The 21,689-nt window shown below is 52.7% G+C and overlaps 2 protein-coding genes and 1 non-coding gene across 5 annotated transcripts in view; 1 reads left to right on the forward strand and 2 right to left on the reverse strand.

Moving 5' to 3' along the window:
* Positions 1–2,800, forward strand: part of HPCAL1 (hippocalcin like 1) — a 114,584-nt gene extending 111,784 nt beyond the window's left edge. For both annotated transcript variants that reach the window (XM_060117649.1, XM_060117650.1), the window contains one exon: positions 1,926–2,800. In XM_060117649.1, the coding sequence (XP_059973632.1) occupies positions 1,926–2,023 (98 nt within the window). In that variant the 3' untranslated portion in view covers positions 2,024–2,800. The remainder of the gene's footprint in view (positions 1–1,925) is intronic.
* A 7,955-nt stretch (positions 2,801–10,755) lies between these two features.
* ODC1 (ornithine decarboxylase 1) lies at positions 10,756–17,960 on the reverse strand. Of its 2 annotated transcripts, XM_060117050.1 has the most exons (12): positions 17,710–17,960; positions 15,203–15,349; positions 14,981–15,112; positions 14,537–14,710; positions 14,183–14,355; positions 13,772–13,906; positions 13,561–13,642; positions 13,275–13,358; positions 12,460–12,622; positions 12,266–12,378; positions 11,734–11,948; positions 10,756–11,236 (listed from the first exon to the last, which is right to left on the reverse strand). In XM_060117050.1, exons 3-12 carry the CDS (start codon positions 15,080–15,082, stop codon positions 11,092–11,094), a joined length of 1,386 nt encoding a protein of 461 aa, XP_059973033.1. In that variant the 5' UTR covers positions 15,083–15,112; positions 15,203–15,349; positions 17,710–17,960; the 3' UTR covers positions 10,756–11,091. The 2 variants fall into 2 exon arrangements, with proteins under 2 accessions (XP_059973033.1, XP_059973034.1); XM_060117051.1 differs by lacking the exon at positions 15,203–15,349.
* LOC132502273 (small nucleolar RNA SNORA42/SNORA80 family) lies at positions 16,243–16,374 on the reverse strand. Its single transcript, XR_009534465.1, has one exon. It is a non-coding gene; the product is annotated as a small nucleolar RNA SNORA42/SNORA80 family (small nucleolar RNA).
* Positions 17,961–21,689: the final 3,729 nt, after the last annotated feature.

Consider the following 21,689-nt stretch of genomic DNA (forward strand, 5'->3'; position numbering starts at 1 on the left):
GGCTTCCCTGGTGGCGCAGTGGTTGGGAGTCTGCCTGCCGATGCAGGGGACACGGGTTCGTGCCCCGGTCCGGGAAGATCCCACATGCCGTGGAGCGGCTGGGCCCGTGAGCCATGGCCGCTGAGCCTGCGCGTCCGGAGCCTGTGCTCCGCAACGGGAGAGGCCACAACAGTGAGGGGGCCGCGTACCACAAAAAAAAACTAAAATAAAATAAGCTAATGCACAGAAAAGTGCTCCTACGCCAAGGACTGAGCCAGCAGGGGGAGGAGGCAACGTGGCCGTAGGCACATCATCAGCAAGGAAACAGTTTTCAAAACATAATCCATCAAATGTATAACAAGATGGCCTCGTGCCTGGCGTTGCCTTTGGGCCAATTTAAAACATGTCTTCTGCCTTCCAGGGTAGCAGCACAGGCTTTGGGTTCGACAGACCTGCTCCAACCAATCTTGGCTTTTGTGAGCCTCAGTTTACTCCTCCGTGAAATGGGGATAATAATTCAGTCTCTTGTGGTTTTGAGGATTCAGTGAGATGGAGCCAGTAGACCTCTTAGCACAGCGCCCAGATCTCCCTCCACCCACCTCTGCCCCGACCCCGCAGGGCCCGCTGTGGGCACCTTCCCAGGATGTTTGTGAACTTGGGCCTGTGCCCACCGGGACAGAGCTTCTCCTGTGAACCCCGGGGTCCGTGCATCCCTGGAGCTCGGAGAGCGGTGGAAGAGGCGATGTTGGAGGAGAGAAGAGTGGAGCAGGGGAGGTCCGGAGCTAGGCCCTCGTCCTCCGGGACTGCCCCACACCTCCCCTGCCCCCCTAGGCAAGCACAGGTATCACTGAAGCACCCTCTCCTGTGACCTGAGCCTGGCCGAGCACCAGGAACACCCTGATGGCTGCAGGACAGGTTGTGCTCAGGGACCCCCAGCCCCTTGCCAGCCCCACTTTCTGCCCGGAGGAGAGGCTGGTGCTTTCAGAAGTTGCTCGCCCTGGGCGGTCAGAGCCAAGTCCCCACCGACCATATGAATAGTAACCAAGCCCAGTAACCCCTGTCCATCATCAGAGGGGCCCAGAGGTCTTCTCTTCTGCTGAGGGGATGGCTGCCCCTCCCTTCCCAATCCATCCCTTAGCCTGGGGTTGTTTAGTCTCCCTCGGGGCCAGCCTGTCTGCCCCCGCTGCTGGGGACCTACAGGAGGAGGTGTGCCTCTCGGCAGTGGGCAAGCAGGAGGTCCCTGCCTGGCTTCCTGGCAGCAGCTCACTAACTGAGTGCATCCTGCAGGCCAGGCGTGGGCTGACCCCTCAAACACATTCCCCCAATTAACCCTCCCGGTGGCCCTTTGAGATGGGCGTTCCCACGATCTCACCACACAGACGAAGACCCTGGGACGTGGAGAGGTTGGTAGCTTGCCCCTGGCGGCAGAGCTGCGAGCCCTTTGTGTGCCGGGCATGGCCTCAAGCTCCTGCATTCCCTTTACTGCTGTCCTCCGGGGTAAATGGCTCTATTTCATTTTACAGCTGCAGAGCCTCAAACGCAGAGACAAGAAGTAGGTCCCCACCCAGGCCTGGCCCTCTCGACCCTGGGTTAATTATGGATTAGAGGCAGATGTCATGTTCTTTCTGGACAAGGCACATCTTTCTTAAATAAGGCGTGGGGCTATTTCTGAAAGGGTTTCAATTGCCCCACCAGGCACGGCCTGCTGCTATACTGGGTACGTCCTTTGAGGTGCCCGGTGCTTTGCAATAAGCACTGAAAGCGTAAAAGGTTTTTCCAGAAATGCCCTGGAAGTGTGTGGAGCCTGGACGCGTCTAGCTTCAGGAGGGCTCAAGACTTGGACCAGAGGAGACGTCCCTGACACAGGAGCTGTCCCCGTGCTCTCCTAAGGGTGATGAACTGTGAGCACTGGCTAACTCCCATTTCTCCCGTCCTCCATCCCACAGGCAAATTGTCCCTGGAAGAATTCATTAAAGGTGCCAAGAGCGACCCATCCATCGTCCGGTTGTTACAGTGTGACCCCAGCAGCGCCAGTCAGTTCTAAGGGGTCGGCGTCTGGACAGTGCAGAGAAACACAGGCTTGTCTTGCCGGTTAAGCTTTGCTTGCAAAAGTGGATGCCTCTTCAATCACTCCTGCTCTCCCGGGGCGGCCAGGCAACACGCATCTGGCGCATCTGCTGGCTTGGTGGCCACGCCTCCCTCCTCACCTGGCCTCCTCCCGCCCCCTCCCCAGTCCCTCCAGGGCGAATTCCCTGGCATGTGGTTACTCCCAGGGCTCACGGTGTCCTCGCTTCTGGGGCACCTCCCTGCCCGCAGGGAGCCCAGAGGACACCCCAAGGATCCCGGCGGGACTTTCTAAGATCGCGCCAAGGCCAGATGATTGATTTTGTGATCGCAGGTGACTCTGTGGGAAAAATGGGGACAAGAACAGAGGGAGAGAAGATGGGCAAGCCCTCCCCGTGCATGGCTCCACCCAGCTCGTTCATTTTCTCTGACCAAAGCCGCTTGCACGTATATATACTGTGGTCTCCTTTTAATATATAAGTTATACGTATGGTGAAGTGAAGTGTAATGTGTAGGTCCTGTATTTAATGCCTCGATTGCCTTTGAAGCGTGGTTCCCTCGTGGCCTGTGCTCTCCCCGAGCCTGGTTATTTTGTGGTATTTATGCCCTCAACCTGCCCTTTTCAAAAGGACGTGCATGCGTGCCCAGGGCCGTGGAGACCCTCCCGTCTGTCCGCGTAGTGAGCGCAGCATCTCTATAAGGTTTGCCCTCCCTGTTGATTGGTCTGGCATTTCCTGTATTAAAATGATCAAATAAACGGCATTGTCTGAGTTTTGTGTGGGACTAGGAGACCCCGTTCTGCTGCTGTGGCCTCCGCGCTCCCCGGAACAGGTGGATTCGGCAGGCCCTGCTGCTATTTGTAAACTTGGCCCCTTCTGCATCCATGTAGTCGTTACTGTGTCCATAAATCTTGTGCAGCCTGTTCTTCAATATCTGCCTAATGCCAAGAAATATTTGTGGAAATGAAAGATGACAGTTCTTGGCAGGTTTGACTGTCAGGCTTCTGCCTGCATCCACCCCCCGCCCCCCCCCGGCTCCCCCGCCAACCCCATGGTTTAATCAGCAAGGTAGCAGGACCGCACATCCCCAGCGAGGACCGAGCGGGGATCAGGGGTATCGGCACGGGGCCATGAGGGCAGGCCTGGTTTCTCAGCCTGTGGCCATCAGGATGCTTCTGGTCTCAGAAGCAGAAAGCCCAGCAGAGGGGGCTTCAACCATAAGGATGTTTCCACCATGTGCCGAGACTAATGCGGCAGCTGGGGGGCGTCGCTAAGCACATCCAGGTTCCTTCCACCTCCCCACCGCCCTGCCCCCGGCCTCACAGGCAGCTTCTGTCCTTGCACTTGAGTCCTTGGGGTCCCCGCAGGGCTGTCACCGTGCAGGGCAGCTCAGCTGACCCGGGAGCCTTCCCCAGGCGGGACGAGAAGCAGCCTGTCCTCTGTTCTTCCTTAAAGGGGAGGAGAACTTTCCAAAATTCTCCTGTGCTCCCTGCCCACCACTTCTCAGTGCCTTGGCCAGGAGTGTGAGGTGACCGTGACTGGTCAGTCAGGATGCACCCAGCTGATGAGGGCCCCCCCCCGGGCATGGCGCCGGGAAGGGTGAACAGGATTGGGGTTCTGGTTCCAGCGTCTGGCACATCCACCCAGGGGCCACGTGGCCTCGCTGAGTCTCACCTGTGGAAGCAGTGCAGCGGGGAGACAGGTGATCGAGGTAAGCGGGCCGAGCGTGTAGCCCGGAGCCTGACCCACAGCGGGCTGTCAGGGACTCTGGCTGTTTTGCTGATTTTAGTAATCTTAATACCTTTTACCATTCCAGGCCTCTGAATAGAAACGGTGAGCCCTCCTGCAAGTGACTTTCCAGCCAGTGGCACTGCCCGAGGCTGGACCTTCGTGGGCAGCGCCAGGGGGAGGAGGGGTGGGAGGGGGAGGCCAGGTGACCCGGGAGTGGACCCAGCTTGCTACAGAGAAGCAGGATGGTGCCTTGCCAACTCTGCGTGGCCTGGAGGAATCTCCCCTCCCGGAGAGAGGCTTATATTTTACAAAATGTAAGGAGAACTGGCCAAGGCTAAATCAATAGTGCTTGTTGCCTGTTGAGGGGAGGCGGGGAGTGCTGCAGTACTACTAACGGGACACTGCCCAGGAATCAGGCACAGATGTAGCAGGGTTCGCCCCAGAAACAGAGCCAAGGGGGTGTCTCCCTCTGTATGCACACATGTATACTGGGGTGGGGCGGGGGAGAAAGAGAGAAAGATTCATTGCAAGGAATTGGCTCATGAGATTATGGAGGCTGAATGAACACACGATCTACCAGCTGGAGACCCAGGAGAGCCGATGGCATTAGTTCCGGTCTCGATCTGAAGGCAGGAGACCGACATCCCGGCCCAAGACCGGCAGGCAGAGGACGAAATCTCCCTGCTCGGTTCAGCCTTTTGTCTAGTCAACCCTCTGGATGAGGCTGCTCGCATTGCCGGGGGCGGGAGGGGCAAGCCAAATGTTCACCTCCCCCAGAAACGCCCTCACAGACACACCCAGAATAATGTTTAACCAACTGTCAGGACACCCACGACCCAGGCAAGTTGACCTAAAATAACCATCCCAAGTGCTTCCACCCGAATGTGGAAGATGTGGATCTGGGGGTCAGGGTGGTGCCTTAGGGAGTCGTAGGCGATGAGGAAACCGGCCCAGGGGAGGGCAGGGACGACCCACAGGCCCGTCACTTACTCTGGGGACTCGGCTAGCAACCGGCCTTGCCCCTCAGGTCCCAGGAGTTCAGTGGCAGAATCAGAACTAGTCAGATTATCTTACCCCCCAGACAGTGCCCCTTTCACTGTGTGTGTGTGTGTGTGTGTGTGTGCGCGCGCGCGCGCGCGCGTGTGTGTGTAGAGGGGCAGGTGGTGTGGTCTCTGCCGACAGGCCTTGGTGGGCCTCAGGCGTCTAGTTTGGGGTGTGTGTCTACCCTACAAGGCAGTGTCATAGACGCACACTCAGGCACCACCGTGCAGAGACTCGGCACCAGACTCCCGGCACGTCTGGCCTGGGCCCGTATCAGCAGGTGAGTGTCTTCTGGGGATGTGTGTGAGGCTGCGTTGGGTGGCAGCCCTGCAGCTCCTTCCAGGTGGGTGGGAGCGGGGTCTGAGCCCCCGGCCCTGGCTCTCAGCTGGCCCAGCCGGCTTTCACAGCCGGGCACCCACCTCACTCCTGTCCCCAGCTTGGGCTGAAAGGGCCGCCGTGAACTTCATGCATGCCCACACACCTGCATTTCCCAAGACGCCATGCAAACGTCCCTTCCTCCAGAAAGCCATCCCCACCCTCCCCAGATACTCCCCACGGCCCCCGTGTTCCCCTTGCCCATAGCGTTGCTTCCCTTATATTGACCTCATAATTCACTTCCTTCTGGTCGCCTTCCCCCTTCCCCTACCCAGAGCCAGTACAGGCCAGGCTTAGAATTAGGGAGTTCCCTGGTGGCCTAGTGGTTAGGATTCCAGGCTTTCACTGCCACGGCACGGGTTCGATCCCTGGTCAGGGAACTGAGAATCCCGCAAGCCGCGTGGCATGGCCAAAAACAAGAGGGGCAAAAAAAAAATTAGAGGCTCAGAATGAGTGAGTGAACAAACGAAGAGTCAGCGTGGGGTCCCCCCCACAGCCTGGAACTGCACCCAGTGGGCCTCAGACACAGAGGCAGAGGTACAAGTCTCAGCCTGACCACTGACAAGCCACGTGACCCTGGGCACATAAGGCAGGGGCCCAGAGAGCCAAGGGTGCTGACCTCGATCTCGCAGGTCAGCTGGCAGGGGGACCGGCTGCAGAGGCTTGGGGGAGGGCAAGGATGCCCGTGGGCCAGGATCTGCCCCCTGCCCCTCCAGCTCAGAGCGAGGGCTGCAGATGGTTCCTGGCTCCTCCAGAAGGGGGCGCCAGAGCCGGGGCTGGGGCCAGGCGCCCAGGGTGGGGCGGCCCCCCCACTGTGGGAAGAGTATGGCCCCGGGCCAGGCGAAGATGGGGAGGCGCAACACCAGCAGCCTTAGGTGCTCCGGTACCGATGTGTGGGGATAAGCAGGACCTGGACTTAGGTCTCAAGGGCTGGTCAGTGGGTGGGGTGTGAGGGCAGTGCCCCCTGCTTCCCACGCCACCCACGCTTCAGCGGGGGGCGGGGGGAGGGTGAGCCTGGCCGCACGGCCCGGGCGGGGCACGGGCACAAGCGGTGTGTCCAGGGGGCGCCTGGGGGTGGCCGGCCAGGTCACCAAGTGTGGTGTGTGTACTTCCGGAGCCCAGGCTGGGGGCATCACCCACTCCGGACAGGCAGGCCGTGGGAACCCCCAGCTGTTCCCTGCTTGTGAAGCAGGGGGTGAGGGCTGGGCTGGGGGAGTCTTCGCCTGTGGGGCTCGGGAAGATTTTCGGGGGGAGCAGCCTGGTCCAGGACGAGCTGTCTGGAGCCTCAAAGCCTAGCTGCCCAGGTGTGGCTGCCCTTGGATCTCCCCCTGAGCCAGGCCACGCTCCAATCCCCACAGCCCTCCTGTCACAGTCACGCCTCTGCCATCTTTTGCTGAGGGACTGAAGGACCTGCCCACTTGGTCGCAGCGCCAGACGGGCCGAGGAGTCTCAAGAGCGAGGTGCTGCTGCCCCCTGGTGGCCGTAGCCGGGAGGGCCGTCCGGGCCTGGGAGCGCGGATCCCCCAGCCTGGTTTCGGAGCCTCTCCTGCCAGCTTCATACAGGAGCTTTCTGTCTCTGTCCCATTTGGCAGATGAGGAGCCTGAGGCCTGGGGGAGCACCTGATTTTCCGTGGGCCACACAGCACACAGAAGCTGAGGCCGGGCTCCTGGTACCCGGGACTCGGAAGCCTGGTTGATAGGGTTGCCACATAGAATACAGCCTGACCAGCTGGCAGGTAGAGTAAACCGGGAAAACCTAACAAGGATGGAGTCTGCACAGAGATGCAAGGTGACCATCGTAGGGGTCACCGTGGGCCGTGGGGAGCACAGGGCTACAGAAGACAGGCTGAGTGAGGCCTGCGTGGGCCAGTGGGCCGCCTGCAAGGCAGCACGAAGGCTGGTCAGCCAGGAGGCTAGAGAGGGCTGTGGAAAGCGTGGACAGTGGCCTGGCCCTGGCTCAGACTCTGACCCCGTCCCCGGGTGACTGCGCCCCGACAGGGCAGACGGCCCTGCCTGGGCAGTGACGGGGCTGCGGGGCAGAGGTGGGGGGTGAGTACTCGGCCCCCGATGACTTGGCCGCTTCCGGTAACCTCAGGAGCTGGGTGGGCACGAGCTAGCCCTGCAGAGCGGCCCTGGCCAACGCCGCCCTGTCCCCGGCCCAGCCAGCTGGCCCTGGTTCAGCCGCTCGTGCGCGTGGGAGTTACACGACTGAGTACTTTTTCTCTGGGCCTCTCTTTCCTCACCCAGGAGGCATATTTCATTTGATTCCTTTAAGATCAGCAATAGACACGTGTAAAAGTGCGTATGAAGTCAGTCTCCACTCCCCTCCTCAGGCCTCCATCCTCCTGCTGCGTTTATCAGTTCTTTCAGAAGTTTCCGCACGTGTGCAGGTATGCGCGTGCACTCCAAGCCTGGCTTGCCTTTTACACAGGGACTAGCTCACTGCACGGTGCTCCTCAGCCCCGTTCTCCAGCTTGGCGATCGTCCCCCACCAGCTCCTGCAGGGCTCTGCGTCTTGAAGCAGCCGTGTGCTCCAGTGATTGTCTCATCAGCAAGTACCCTCTTGATGAGCATACGGTTGTTTCTAATATAATATGTACTGTACAGACACTGTCACAATGAAAGGCCTTGAAAGCCAACTTGTCAGAAAATTCTTACAAGTAGATTTGTTGGGGCAAAGATAACGTGGATTATTTTTGATATTGCCAAATTCCCTCCAGATTATTCTTATTCTCACTTTCCCATCTGCCTTGGGTGAGCCAGCCTGCTTACCCAGCAAGCCAGTGCACTCTTCCACCTTCGCCAAACTGACAGGTGATAGATTCTCATAGTTTTAATATGCACTTGAGTTTTAAAGTTTGTTGAAGTCCAAAGTTTTTTCTTTTCTGTGAACCTAAGTTCGTGGCTTGCCCACTTTCTATTGAATTGCTTCTTTTTTACCTATTGGAGCTCTTTTTTTTTTTTTTTTTTTTTTTTTTTTTTTTTTTTTTTGCGGTATGCGGGCCTCTCACTGTTGTGGCCTCCCCCGTTGCGGAGCACAGGCTCCGGACGCGCAGGCTCCGGACGCGCAGGCTCAGCGGCCATGGCTCACGGGCCCAGCCGCCCCGCGGCATATGGGATCCTCCCAGACCGGGGCACGAACCCGTATCCCCTGCATCGGCAGGCGGACTCTCAACCACTTGCGCCACCAGGGAGGCCCCCTATTGGAGCTCTTTGAACAGGAAGAAAATTGGCCCCTTCCATGTGTATTAGTCTTCCCTTTGCCCCTTGAATTTTTGACTTCAAATGTTTTCTTCTAATAGATTTGTAGCCTAACCTGTCACATGAAAATTTTCATCTGGGATTTACTGTGGTGTAAGGAGCATGAGTGACATCTTACTTTGCCCAGGTGGTTACCCACTGCCCCACACTCCCTGTCCCCAGTCCTGGGGTGGACCCGGCAATCTGCATTTTCAGACGCTCCCTAAGTGATTCAAATGCAGGGCCCGCCAGGCTTGGAAACCACTTCCTTTACCTTGGGCCAGTAGCCCCTCCCACGGGGCCCTGCGTGGAGACTCCAACACCCTCAGGAGGAAGAGTCACCCACAGCCTTGGTGGAGGCCAGAGCTATATTCACTTCAAATCAAGGTCTAGAAATGTCATTTCTATGAATGACCAGACAGTACCATCTGTAATGGACACAGGTAAGTGCACACTGCAAGCTAGAACTTGACGGTCCTGGAGGACAGTGTTGACCGACACACACCCAGCCGTCTGAGATCTCCATCCTTTTGCCAAACTTGCCCACGCCCAAGTGTAGGGGCCATGGGAGGTCATTTGGCCCAGCCCAGGCCGTGTCACCATACAGGCTCCAGGGCTCACAAGTGGCTTCACCAAGCTGTCAGGAGCCAGGTTCAGAGGCTGTTGTATGGGCGCCATGGGACTACCTGGGGCTACTTCCGTCCCCACCAGCACTGGCCAGTTGGTTGGACTGCACTTTTACCTCACAGGCTGAGAGAAGAGCAGTCCCCAAGCCCTCAGTACTGCAGAATACGTTTTGAGTGGAAAACCTCTCCTCTTTTCCATCCAAGCTCAGTGCCGTCACTAGGGCATCTTGTTACTCCTTTCTTCTGAAGGTAGATCTAATTTCCCAAAATCTTAGGCATGGCATCTAGCTTGCATTTCTTGGCACTTAATCCATACAGAACACCAATTCCTTTATTTTGAACATTAGCAGCGGGCAGACTGCGGACCCAGAAAAGGATGTGCTCACAGGAGTCGGACAGACAGTCCACGTAAGTGTTCTTTCCTCTGTTCTGCCCAGACTCCAGTCAGACCTATTTTCTCTGTGCCTGCTGAGAAGTCTTATTCAGGGGTCCGGCTAAGCAGCCGAGATGTGACGTCAGCGATCACAGCAATGTGCTGTGTCCAGGTGAAACTGAGGTCTTGGGGGAAGGTGGCTTTTAAGAAACACAAGTCACTCCCCTCAACTCCTTGGTAAAGGTACTAACGGCATCAGCAGAAGCGCTGAATTTAGTCCCTGAGATGCAGGAAGCTGCGGCGTTCCCGTCTGAACCACATGCTGTCTCCCTGTGGCCCTCTAACGAAGCTGGTGAGACACTCAGTGCCGTCTGCAGTGTCTGGTGCAGACAAGTGGCAGTTACTAAGGGGACACCTGGCTTTTACATGGCCTTCCTTTCCTCCCTCCTCCCTGTGCTACAGCAGGAATTCACAATTCCCATTTTGGAAATTTAGTATGAGAGCCTGCCAACCTTTTCTGAGGACTGGGGGTACAAGTTGAGTAAGAGAATATAAAAGGCCAAGGTCGGAAGGTAAAGATCTGTAACATGTGTAACAACTGCCAAAAGCTGTGCTACATTCCTAACTAGTTGTGACTATGCAACTGGTGAAGTCAAGATGGGGAGGGCCTGTGTCTAGCCTCTGGAGGCAGGGTTCAGAGGGCTGGGGCACCGGCCCTGCGCGCCGCAGGCTGGCTAGTTAACAAGAGGCCCTGGGCACTCCAAGCTCAGTCGCATCCAGGGTGGACTGTGCTGTTAACAGCAGAGACTGCCCACTGTCTCACCCCTCCTTTTCCTTCCACCGCACATGGGGCTAGACCCACTCACTATTCTCTCTGAGAATCCACAGCAAACTTCCTACAGGACTTGAAATAAAAATGTCAGAACAGGAAAAAGGCATTCCATGGATCTTCAAAATGTTAAAAACCTGTCAACTCCTTAGTCCTCGGGGGCAATTTTCTCAGCCTCTGGGAAAAAACATCAATTCCCCACCTGTAAACCACACTCAAGGTGAGCCATTTGTTTTGTTTGTTTGTTTGTTTGTTTTGCGGTACGCGGGCCTCTCACTGTTGCGGCCTCTCCCGTTGCGGAGCACAGGCTCCGGACGCGCAGGCTCAGCGGCCATAGCTCACGGGCCCAGCCGCTCCGCGGCATGTGGGATCTTCCCGGACCGGGGCACGAACCCGTGTCCCCTGCATCGGTAGGCAGACTCTCAACCACTGCGCCACCAGGGAAGCCCAAGGTGAGCCATTTGGAATGGACACACTGTAAAAATTTCCCAATGCCTAATTATTTCAAGATACTTTACTTTAAAACAGGTCACAACAGTAAGCTTCCGGCCCATTCTGCCAATGCACAAGCTACAAATGCTTGCTCAGCAGTTGAGGGGCATGCTTTAGTAGCATGTTTGAAAAGTGAATAAAAATCCATATAAAACAAATATTCAAATAGTTTCCATAGGAACACAGATTAAGTGTGACCCCATCGCCTAGTCTTCCACGTTGCTGCATCTGTACCAGCCCTATTCACATAGACATCTCAAAACTAGCAGTAATTAAGTTAAGTGGTCCCCCCCCAACCCTTACATCAAGCTAAACTCGCAGTTACCAGCTACAGGAATGGCATCTACACATTGACGCGAGCTGAAGTGCGGGCGGCCGGGCGCTGTTCCATCCCACTCTCCCAGGCGCAGGACACAGGCAGAGTGCCGACGTCCTGCTCCTCCGCTCCGGGTGCGAAGTCGTGGCTCTGGATTTGCTGCGTCAGCTGCCTGCAAGAGACAGAAGTGGCACGTTCAGAAGCCCTGAGTCACCCCTCACTGAGCAATTCCACACCAAGAAACTGAGAATAACTTATTCATGAGCCTATTTATGTCCTTGGTTACTATGTCATCAGGAAGCAATTCAACATAGCTCTACAGCAAGCATTTCTTCAGAACCATCTTTATGGTAACAAGGAAAGCACAAGTCACAGACACTAATTAAAATATTCTAGTTGCACAGAAATATGCTGATCAATCTTTTCTGAAATGATTATGCCTTAGAAATCTGAAAATACAGATCACTGTTATGGAAGGGATTTTCCTTCCATTGTATTTTCCAAAATTTCTAAAGCATACATTAATATGGAGAGAAAAACAATGAAAACAAACGTTACTATTTAATCCTAAGTAAAGCAATTCCTTATTCAACAAGAGCAAGCATAATAAATCCTGGAAGGTTCTATTTTCTTATAGGAAACACAAACACACACACTGTTGTCACTAACCATGTTGGCCCTGACATCACATAGTAGATGGTTGGTCTCTGGAATCCATTGAAAGTAGACGCAGCAGCGACAGTGTAAGCACCCATGTTTTCAAAGAGCATCCAATCGCCCACATGCATCTCGGGCAAGTCACAGCGCTCAACAATGCGATCCAGGCCATCACAGGTCGGCCCCCAGATGCTGGATGAATAATACTTCTCATCTGGTTTGGGTCTCTACATTTGAGAGAGAGAGAAAAACACACCTGCTTACACTTGTTCTGACCAATCATCTTTTTTTTTTTTTTTTTTTTTAGCGGTACGCAGGCCTCTCACCGCTGTGGCCTCTCCCGTTGCGGAGCACAGGCTCTGGACACGCAGGCTCAGCGGCCACGGCTCACAGGCCCAGCCGCTCCACGGCATGTGGGACCTTCCCGGACCGGGGCACGAACCCGTGTCCCCTGCATCGGCAGGCGGACTCTCAACCACTGCGCCACCAGGGAAGCCCCTGACCAATCATCTTAACTGCTGTATACAGCATGTTCACAAGGTACCTTCTGCAGAAGAGGCTTCACGTGCGCATGGTCGTAGAGGATGCAGTTGAATGATCCATATACTCCATCATTCACGTAATACATAAATGTCTGTTCACTTGACTCATCTTCATCTAGAAAAGCAGAATTAGTCTCAATTACCACTTTATGTACCAACTTTGTTATACACGCGATGATTCATCCTTTGTACGTACCATCAGAGCCTGTCTGTTCCTTTAATACGCGTTTTTTGGCAATGATGTTAACTGCTAGCGTGAAAGCTGATGCAACATAGTATCTGCCTGGCTCAGCTATGATTCTAACTCCAGAGTCTGATGGAAAATACTTGTCCAACGCCGGGTTGATTACACTGGTGATCTACCAGAGTGAGACAGAAAAGAGCAGTTGGTCATCAAGGGGAACTCACCAGCACTTTGTGACATGACACACCAAAAACCCTGAGAGCGGCCATCAGCAGAGAGGTTTACCCTCAAACGGCAGCACAAGATAAACATCTCCCTGAAGACCAGCCTGTACATCCCTGTGGTTTCATTTTGATTCCCCTCCAGACACCCTTTCTACCCTCTTTAAGATGTTATGGGTATGATTTTATTAAACAATGATACAAATTTATTACCACTTACAAAGTGCCTAAATGTTTTTATCCAGCAAATACATGCCAACAGAACAAAACTTTCTATTCTGCCTATTCATATAATTTTCACAAAAAAGAATACGGATTTATTTTATAAATGAGTAGCGTATAATGGCCTAACTTCTTCTAGTTCCTTGACCAGGGATCAAACCCGGGCCCCCTGCATTGGGAGCTCGGAGTCTTATCCACTGTGCCACCAGGGAAGTCCCTTAAGTACCATTTTAAATAGCACAGAAGTCATTCAAAATACCACACCAAGACATTTATTTTCATGTTTGTATAGTCCCTTTACTATCTGTTAAAACTAGTAGGTTTTGAAATATTCCAAAAAAGAACTTGCTAAGAGCTACAGATTATAGTTTTGTTATAAATTACCTCTTCAAATTTAAGCTTTACATCCTCAGATCCGGGAAAGCCACCACCAATATCAAGCAGATACATGTTGAAACCAACCTCAGCCTAGAGTCAAGAAAGTTAATTCCATCAAATTAAGTCCATCAAGTAGCCAGGTGCCTAACAAGTCATGAAAAACGCATGCAGCAGATAGGGTGAAATGCCTGTAATATGAGATGGCTTCTACAAAAGGTCAGTTCTGGAACTGGGACTAGTTATTACTGTCATCCTTACCCCCCCCCCCAACTTGGGGTTCACATATACTCACTCCCATGTCAAAGACACAGCGGGCATCAGAGATGGCCTGCACGAAGGTCTCCGGATCAGTACAACCACTTCCCACATGGAAGCTGGGGCAAAAAAAGTAGAATATGCTATTTCTTACTATTTCTGGAAATAACTATTCATAGTGGGAGAAAACCGATGAAACGTGCATTGTCTCATCTTAACCTCTACCTCTGCCATCACCAAGATCTCACCTAACACCAATGACGTCAATACCCAGCTCTTTCGCCCGTTCCAAAAGAAGCCTGCTGGTTTTCAGTGTGGCACCAAATTTGACACTGAGGCGACAGACTGCTTTGGAATCATCGGTGGCAATCCGCAAAACCAACCTATGAAGCAAGAAAAGTGTATCAAGTTTCCCATAACAGAAGATCACCTACAGCCATGGTTAAGACAGAGACTCCTGGGCTCCGATACCCTGTGGGTTAAGTCTAATTTGGTTTTATTAATCAAGAGGGTTTAAGCTTTTTTCTACTTTGTCTCTGACCCAGTACACAGATAATTTACTAAAGTATGGAAATCTAACAACTGGAAATTTGAGTTTGTCTGCCATTATTATACAGATGCCACATCTGACCCTGCCCTCAAATGGAGGAGTAACTCACTTGGCCTTTGGATGTGCCCTGGCAACTTTCATCAACTCAACTTCACTATCAAAAGTCATCATCTGGACTCCATTATTGGCAGCGTATTTAATCTGAGACACTTGTTTACAAGGATTGGCATAGATAATCCTCTCTGGAGGCACCCCGAGACTCTGCACCAATTGGATTTCAGTCTGAAAAAGAAGAGGTGTTACAATACATGTAGCTAATACATGGAAGAAACAGAAAAACATGGGAAGCTGTCACCATCCCCACTCAATTCATTAGCATCTCCTGCCCAAGCAACGCAATTTTGGTCTGCCCTGTTGGGAACACCGAGGCCATTACGATCATGTGAGTTCTGCTTTTGCTCACCTTGCTGGCACAGTCAAATCCTGTCCCTATGGCAGCTAGGGTCTTCACTATGGTTCTGCTATCATTGCATTTGACTGCATAAAAGGGGGTGACCCGAGGAAGAGCTTTAAACCATCTCAGATGTTTCTTTAGGATGTCTCCCAGGTCCGCAACATAGAAGGCATCCTTATCGTCCTGTGTAAGAGTGGTTACAGGAAACCCATCAGCGGCCTAACAACACGTCCAACACGCAGCCTTCCCTTCCCTTGCCCGTTATTCTCATGAATCCTACTCTATTTAGTCAATCCCTGGCATGAAAATCATTGTTATTGGACGATCCATAGCCAATTAAATTCTAAATTCCCTAATACGACATTTCCATTTCCGCAAGACCCCACTGAAGCTTCCCATCCAACCCAACATTCTCAAAGCTGCACTCCCAGCAAGGACTTAACATACACTTACAGAAGAAGAAACTTCATTAATTTTTTGGTCCAGAATGTCCTTGGCGGTAAAGCCTTCATCCAAGAAATGGCAGTCAAACTCTTCATTACTAAAGTTGTTCATGGTTCCTTGATATCTTTCTGAAACAACAAACTGCAAACAGGGCAGACAATTTACTCAGAAGTCTTAGCAATACTTAGTAACTCCTAATAAGATAAACCTGCAACAACCATGAATACTTACAAGGGAAACTAAGAGATGAAATTTAAAGAAATTATGCCAGCTTTTCACAAAGGCAATTCTCTAGGAATTCCAAGTGCCACTGAAAGATGTGCGTGCCCTTGCTGCAGCAGTGAAAATGTCCTGACAAACGCACAATCTGCTGTCCACCTTCGGAACACATTAAATTGGAAGATCAGTTACTGACAGCACACACAAGAAGCAGGACTACTCAAGCACCCTCCACAGATACCTCACTCACTGGGTTTCGGAATCCCCATTATGCCTAGGTTTCGGTCACGTGATTCCATAAACCTCAATGGAATGAGGACACCACAGATTCAACACTAGATTTTTTCACACTGAACTTCCATATATAGTACTGTCCACCTCAAAAAAAGCATTTCAAACATCCCTGCTAAAAACTGCTGAATGCAGGTTTCAGAAGCTTTCCTGCACTTAGGTCACTGATAGGGAAAAAGTCTCATGACAGTTAGCTTACTTTATTTCGGACCTGTTTCTCTTTAGAAGCTTAAAATAGCATGACAGCAATTTTTCAAAGCTGCCGTATAAACATCTGGCTATTTCCTAAGTCTTATACAGAACAACTTATAGTGACTAACAGGCATCACTGCTCTCAATCTACTGAGAGCTCTTAAGTTTCCTGAGAATTTTATGAGCTAATTTTCATGCTAGGCATGTGTTTTTCAAAACTGCAATCTTCAAATCAACATAATGTATTACAGTTGCTGTAGCTGATCAGAAATCAGTATTCTTAAACCAGCACTGCCTACTAAATTAGCAACTCTGGGAACCTCAACTGTCCTTACAGGCACTCTGATACTTGCTTAGCTATGAACGATCATCACCTGGGAATAAGTTTTGACTAACTATGAATAACAAAAATAAGCCAACAATCATTTATGAATAAGCAAAAATAAAGCTCATTTAACAATCAGAGCCACTGTCCTTGGCCTTCATGAAATGCGACATTGGTCAATGACAGTTGTCTTAAAATTACTGATTTTAACCTATTTAATTTCTGCCAGGGAGGGCTTCTTTTCCACTGTACAACCCGCTTCAGTGCCTGCAGCCTACGGGCAGAGGCCAGGCAATGGTTCTGGGCCAGTTTGCTCTGGCATGGGACACTATGAGAGGCCCAGGGGAACGGGCCTGCCATAAATCCAAACCCATGCACGGCAGAACTTGCAAGACTTGATCTAATGTGACTTGCTGGCACTGTCAACCTCCTACGCGCGTAGGGGAAGGGAAGAGACTGCCAGCAAACCCATTTTGTCTATATAATAACATTTAAATACGCTCACCGGTGACAGATTGGGCTATTTCGAGTCTCGTTAAACATTTTTAAGGCAATATTCAGGCTTAAGCTTAGGATGTTTTTTTTTTCTCTGAAATACACCCCTACTAAGTATTTTGCTTTCTTGTATCTTTCAAAGCTTTATCTCAATAACTTTTGATATAGAGATATTTCACCCAAGAACACCTTTTGGTGTGTTCTTTCTGTATAGCTAAGTTACTTAAAATGACTCGGATTAGCGCAAGATAGCACCTCTCTGCCATGAAATGCTTTACTGCAAACTGGATAACGTTTGAAAAGACTGGTACTAATTCAAACAGCAACTGAAAAATTTACAAGTCAACTAAATTACGCCCTATTTTAGGGTTGAATGAAGTCAACACATTCTTTGTCCCCCCTAGACATTTCTAACAGGTTCTACTCCCCACTTTCCCCCATTATTTCGCATTTTCAAACACAGCTGGTCTTTTTGGGAAGATCTTGGGACTGGCTCCTATGCCTAAGCCTGAACTGGGATCTTAATAATATAGGTTTTTCTTGACTCACCAAGTCAAGAAAAAAGATCCCGTAAACAACTCTAAGCCATAGCCGGTTGAGTATTATCAGTTGTTACTACAAGGTTATCTCATCTCAGCTCTAGCGACCCGAGTGGGTTTCTATATTGGGTCATTCGCTCTGTACACATAGCACAAATAAAAGCTAAAATGAAAAAAAAAAAAAAAAGGAAATTCCAGGGCAATACGGCGGAATGGCACGTCTCTTCCTTCTAGAAGTGAGTGCGAGAGATGGGCGCCCGGAGACCTGAGCCCGCTCGCTTCCTACCTCTCCTGCACCTGCTACCGGACTGCCACATGGGTTTAAAAAAAAACAGCGGTTTGAAGGAACGACCGACCCTTTTCAACAGCTTCCGGCTCAGAAACCCTCACTGACGTGGTTCGGAGGAGGTGAACCCCGGGCCGTTCCAGCCCAGGCTGCCCTGAGCCGGGAGGGTGGCCGCCGTGCACGCCGGGGTCCGGCTTCACCCGGGACGTCAGGGCCGGGGGCGCAGCGGCTCACCGAGGTCAGGGGCCGGCGGCCGGCTCTGCGACCACGTGTCCTCGCAGCTCCACGGCGCGGGAGCTGCTCCGGCCTCAGGCCGGGCCCGGGCGCAGGGACACGTGGCCGTCACCCCCGCTCCCCCGGCCTTCCAAGCGCCCGGACGCGCCCCTCTCACCTTAGAGCGCACGGGCGCCGCGGGCAGACCCCATGGAGACCAGACGCCGCCGCCGCGGCCGCCGCCGAGCGCGCAGGGCCGCCGGCCGCCCCGCCGCTGTCCCCGCCGCCCCCGTCAGCGGCCCGCCCGGCCGCCCGCCACCTCACTCCCTCCCGCGGAGAACCGCCGGCCCGAGGTGGCGCCGGAGCGCTGGCAGAGGGACGGCGGCGGCAGCGGTGGCTGAGGGAGGCTGAGGGAACTGACAAAGCCCGACTCGCCGCAGCTCCGCTACTTATAGCGCCGCGCGTGTCGTCATGGAAACGCACCAGCTCAAACCAGCCGCGATCGGTTCCGTCCGGGCGTCCTCCCAGGGAGGGGGCGGGGCGCGGCGGCGGCCAACCCGGAGCAGGGCGGAGGGGCGGGGGGAGCGGGCGGTTCGACGTCAGCGCATCCGAGCGCCCCCCATTCCCGGGCCAGCTGCAGGCCTGCGCAGGCGCACGCGCCGCGGGCCCTGATCTCCAATAGCGCACCTTCAGGCGCCTGCGCCTGGCGCTCCGCCTGGGGCCAAGAACCGCAGCCGAAGAATTGCGAAACCAGCCTCTGACCGCCGCCAAATTTCAGCTCCTGCGCCAAGCAGCACTGTTCTTCCACCTGGCATTAAATGCCTCGTGCCCTCGGGCGGAGAAAGGAAATTGCGGGCGCGAGCGGGCCACGTGGACCCCACCTGGCACACTCTGGCTCCTTCTGCCCGGCGTCTCCATTCCTATGGGAGGGACCTGGAAGTGATTCTGGAGCAGTTCCACCCCACGAAGAAGCGGGCGGAGACGCAGAAGGGAGAAATGTCACCCGGCAAGTTAGCGGCACAGCTGGGGGCAGCTCCCGAGCCACTGCGCCTGTAAACCGTGTCTAACATATCCAGGTGTCTTCCAACTAGGTGGCAGACAGCAGTGGACAAGCGAAGATACACGTTACGCTTACTAAGCCAAAGACTCGTCTAAGGGCATTAGGGGAAGGGGTAGGAAGTAACAGGTCTGCAAGCCACCGAGCGATCCACTGCCCTTAGTTGTATCGGGTGGCACTCCTCAGTGACTTCTGTAAGGGCAGCTGCGATGGGCACGCTTTGGGAGAGTTGAGTCCTAACACACCACCAGTGTCTACTCAAGAAATACATATGGCAAAAACTGTGTCGTCAATTGGGAGTCCCCAGGAGTGCAGCCAAGGCTCTGGTGGGAGAACTGGCCTTTCCAGGGTGCAGGCCACCCCCACCCCCCCACTGCCAGCCCCAGGGAGGGATTTGGGGCACTTTTTGCCCCTTGCATTTTTACCATTCCTTCCCTTGTAGACAAAATCTAACAGGTGATTATGTCCCACCCTAGGGTGTGACCGACCTGAGGGCTGCGGGTGGGAGTAAAAAGGTGTGACCCTGGAAGAGCTCAAGACTGTAGCCCACCTTGGCCCCAACTTGCTGTGTGACCTTGGTTAAGGTACCTCCCTTCTCTGGGCCTCAGAAGAAGGCTGGACTAGAAGACCCAATGATGTTTACAGCTACAAAAACCTCCTTTGTGAGGAGTGAGTACTTGTTTGATGAATGCAGGAATGAATGAGTATCTAACTCTCCCTGACCATGCATGGCTTCCACAGAATCAAGAACAGGGAAGACAGCAGTAAACAGTAACGAGTCTTCATATGTGAAGGGATATGACAGGCAGAGCTCCCTTTTCTCTTGGCCACCCTGATCAACCTTATTTTTACATAGTCCTTGGGCAACAATTGGGTACCAGTGAGAGAGAGGGAGAGGGGAGTTATCCCCATCCCAGCAATTTTAATTCCTAGGAGGGAATGAGATTAATAATGAAATTAACAATCCCGTCAGAGACCATTACAATCCCAGGCACTAAGTGGGACAGCTTTGATTCCATGGTGAACACTGGTATTTGTCCCCACTCTGAGAAGAAACATTTTGTTCCAGTGACACGCAGATTTTTCCTCAAACTCCGGAAGTCTCCCATGTCCAGAGCTGGGGCCAAGAGGGGAGCATTGTCCGCACTGCCCAGATCTCTGAGGCACATCAATCAACCAGTCCTTGCGTGGCAAACACTGTCCCCACTATTCGGCTTCCTCCCAGCAGAGGGAACCGGATGTCTCAGCGTGTGGGATCCTAGTAGGAGCCCGGTGTGGAGGGAAGGATAGCCAGCCCCGCATCCCGCCGGCAGCTTGCCTTGTGTGACCTTGACCATCTCCTCGACCCCCTGTGAGCCTCTCTCCAGCCATCAAGGGAAGAGTTCGGGCCTGATCTAGAGTCTCTTTCAGATCAGTTCTGTGATCTATTTTAGAATTAGAAGTATTAGCTGAAACCCAGAGGCGAGTTCTTGATTCAGGAAGCCAGGTGATCGGTCCCGCTGCTGCTCACATGTGCTGCTCACATGTGCTATTCACATGTGGTCACCTCCACACACCGCCTCTCCTGCTAGCCCACCCCAAACGGCCCATGTGCTGCACTTTCCCCTGGGGAGGCCTGGCCTTGCCCAGATGACCCATCTTGACCCAGATGGGGAAACAGAAGCAAGGGAAGGAGGAAGTGCGGCTTCCCCGAGAACTGGCCCTCCTGGCTGCAGACAGACTCTTAGAGTTCGGCCTCGGGTCTGGGAGTCAGCAGGCCTGAGTCATTAAACCCAGTTACCAATCTGGATCTGAAAAGATAAACCTACAGTGACTAAACCTGGCTTTGTTCAGATGCATGGCATTCGTGTCTTTCTGTATATTTTCAGTAGAGTTTATCTTCTCCCTTACTTTTTCTTTTTTCCTTAGAGAAAAGCAGCAGATCCTTGAAAACTATGTGAAGTCCAACACCTAGAAGTTACCCTTACATGGAGGTGAGGTTTTTGTGTTTGGTGCAGAAGCAGTAACTTAGGGAAGTGAACAAAAACATCTAAAACCACGTTGGACATGCCAACAAGATCTGTACCCTTAGTCATCCCACCTAAGTTCTGGGACCACCTCCAATTTTTTTAGCTACCCTCAGCACCTAGCTCATCCCTGGGTATCACTTCTGCTCTCTGGATCTCAAGCTCTTTCTGTAAAACACACTCTGGCTGGACTGGACTGAATGAAAACTCCGTCTCTTGCACTCTGACGTTCTAAGAATCTCTGACTCCTTTTACAAAGAGCTCTGTATGAATCTACAAATCACATTTTCTGAACCAAAAGTGAGGACATGTCTGGCGCAAAAGGTATCTTTTCTTAATTTACTTGCCCAAAAGGACTTATAAAGGTATATCATGATTACAAATTTAAGGAGTCACCTTTACTGAGAAGAAGTAACGTAAGAGACAATGGTCAGCAAGAATTTATGTATCCGGGCTTCCCTGGTGACGCAGTGGTTGAGAGTCCGCCTGCTGATGCAGGGGACACGGATTCGTGCCCTGGTCCGGGAAGATCCCACATGTCGCGGAGCGGCTGGGCCCGTGAGCCATGGCCGCTGAGCCTGCGCGTCCAGAGCCTGTACTCCGCAACGGAAGAGGCCACAACAGTGAGAGGCCCGCGTACCGCAAAAAGAAAAAAAGAAAAAAGAATTTATGTATCCGTGTCCTCAGTAATGGAAGAGTGAACATTCCAGTAAAAATTGAGAACTTTCTGGAAAATGGGTTTGTGTTCTGTCCACACGTCCGTGGTCATATATATTCTGCACCAAATTTCTTCCCAGAAGTGTAGTAAGAGTTGACTCTGGAGTGAGGCTCATGACATCCAGCCACAGGAGGACTTTGGGAGGTTAGGACCTGTCCTGCAAGGATGCCACAACTCAGGGAAATAGGAATTAGTCACGGGACACTGCTAGTCACATGTGGTTGCTGGACCAAAAATAATGTTTGGAAGCTTAGTTACTCACTAACACTCCAGGCTTGCCCTTAAATTGTTCTAGGTGTTTCCAAAAATCCAATCCACCCTATGAGGCGGAAAGTGTACCATCCTTGCCAATATCCAAGTGATGTGCCCTGGGCACA

Source organism: Mesoplodon densirostris, chromosome 14, assembly GCF_025265405.1.
Source record: "Mesoplodon densirostris isolate mMesDen1 chromosome 14, mMesDen1 primary haplotype, whole genome shotgun sequence".
In the NCBI taxonomy this organism is placed as follows: Eukaryota; Metazoa; Chordata; class Mammalia; order Artiodactyla; family Ziphiidae; genus Mesoplodon; species Mesoplodon densirostris.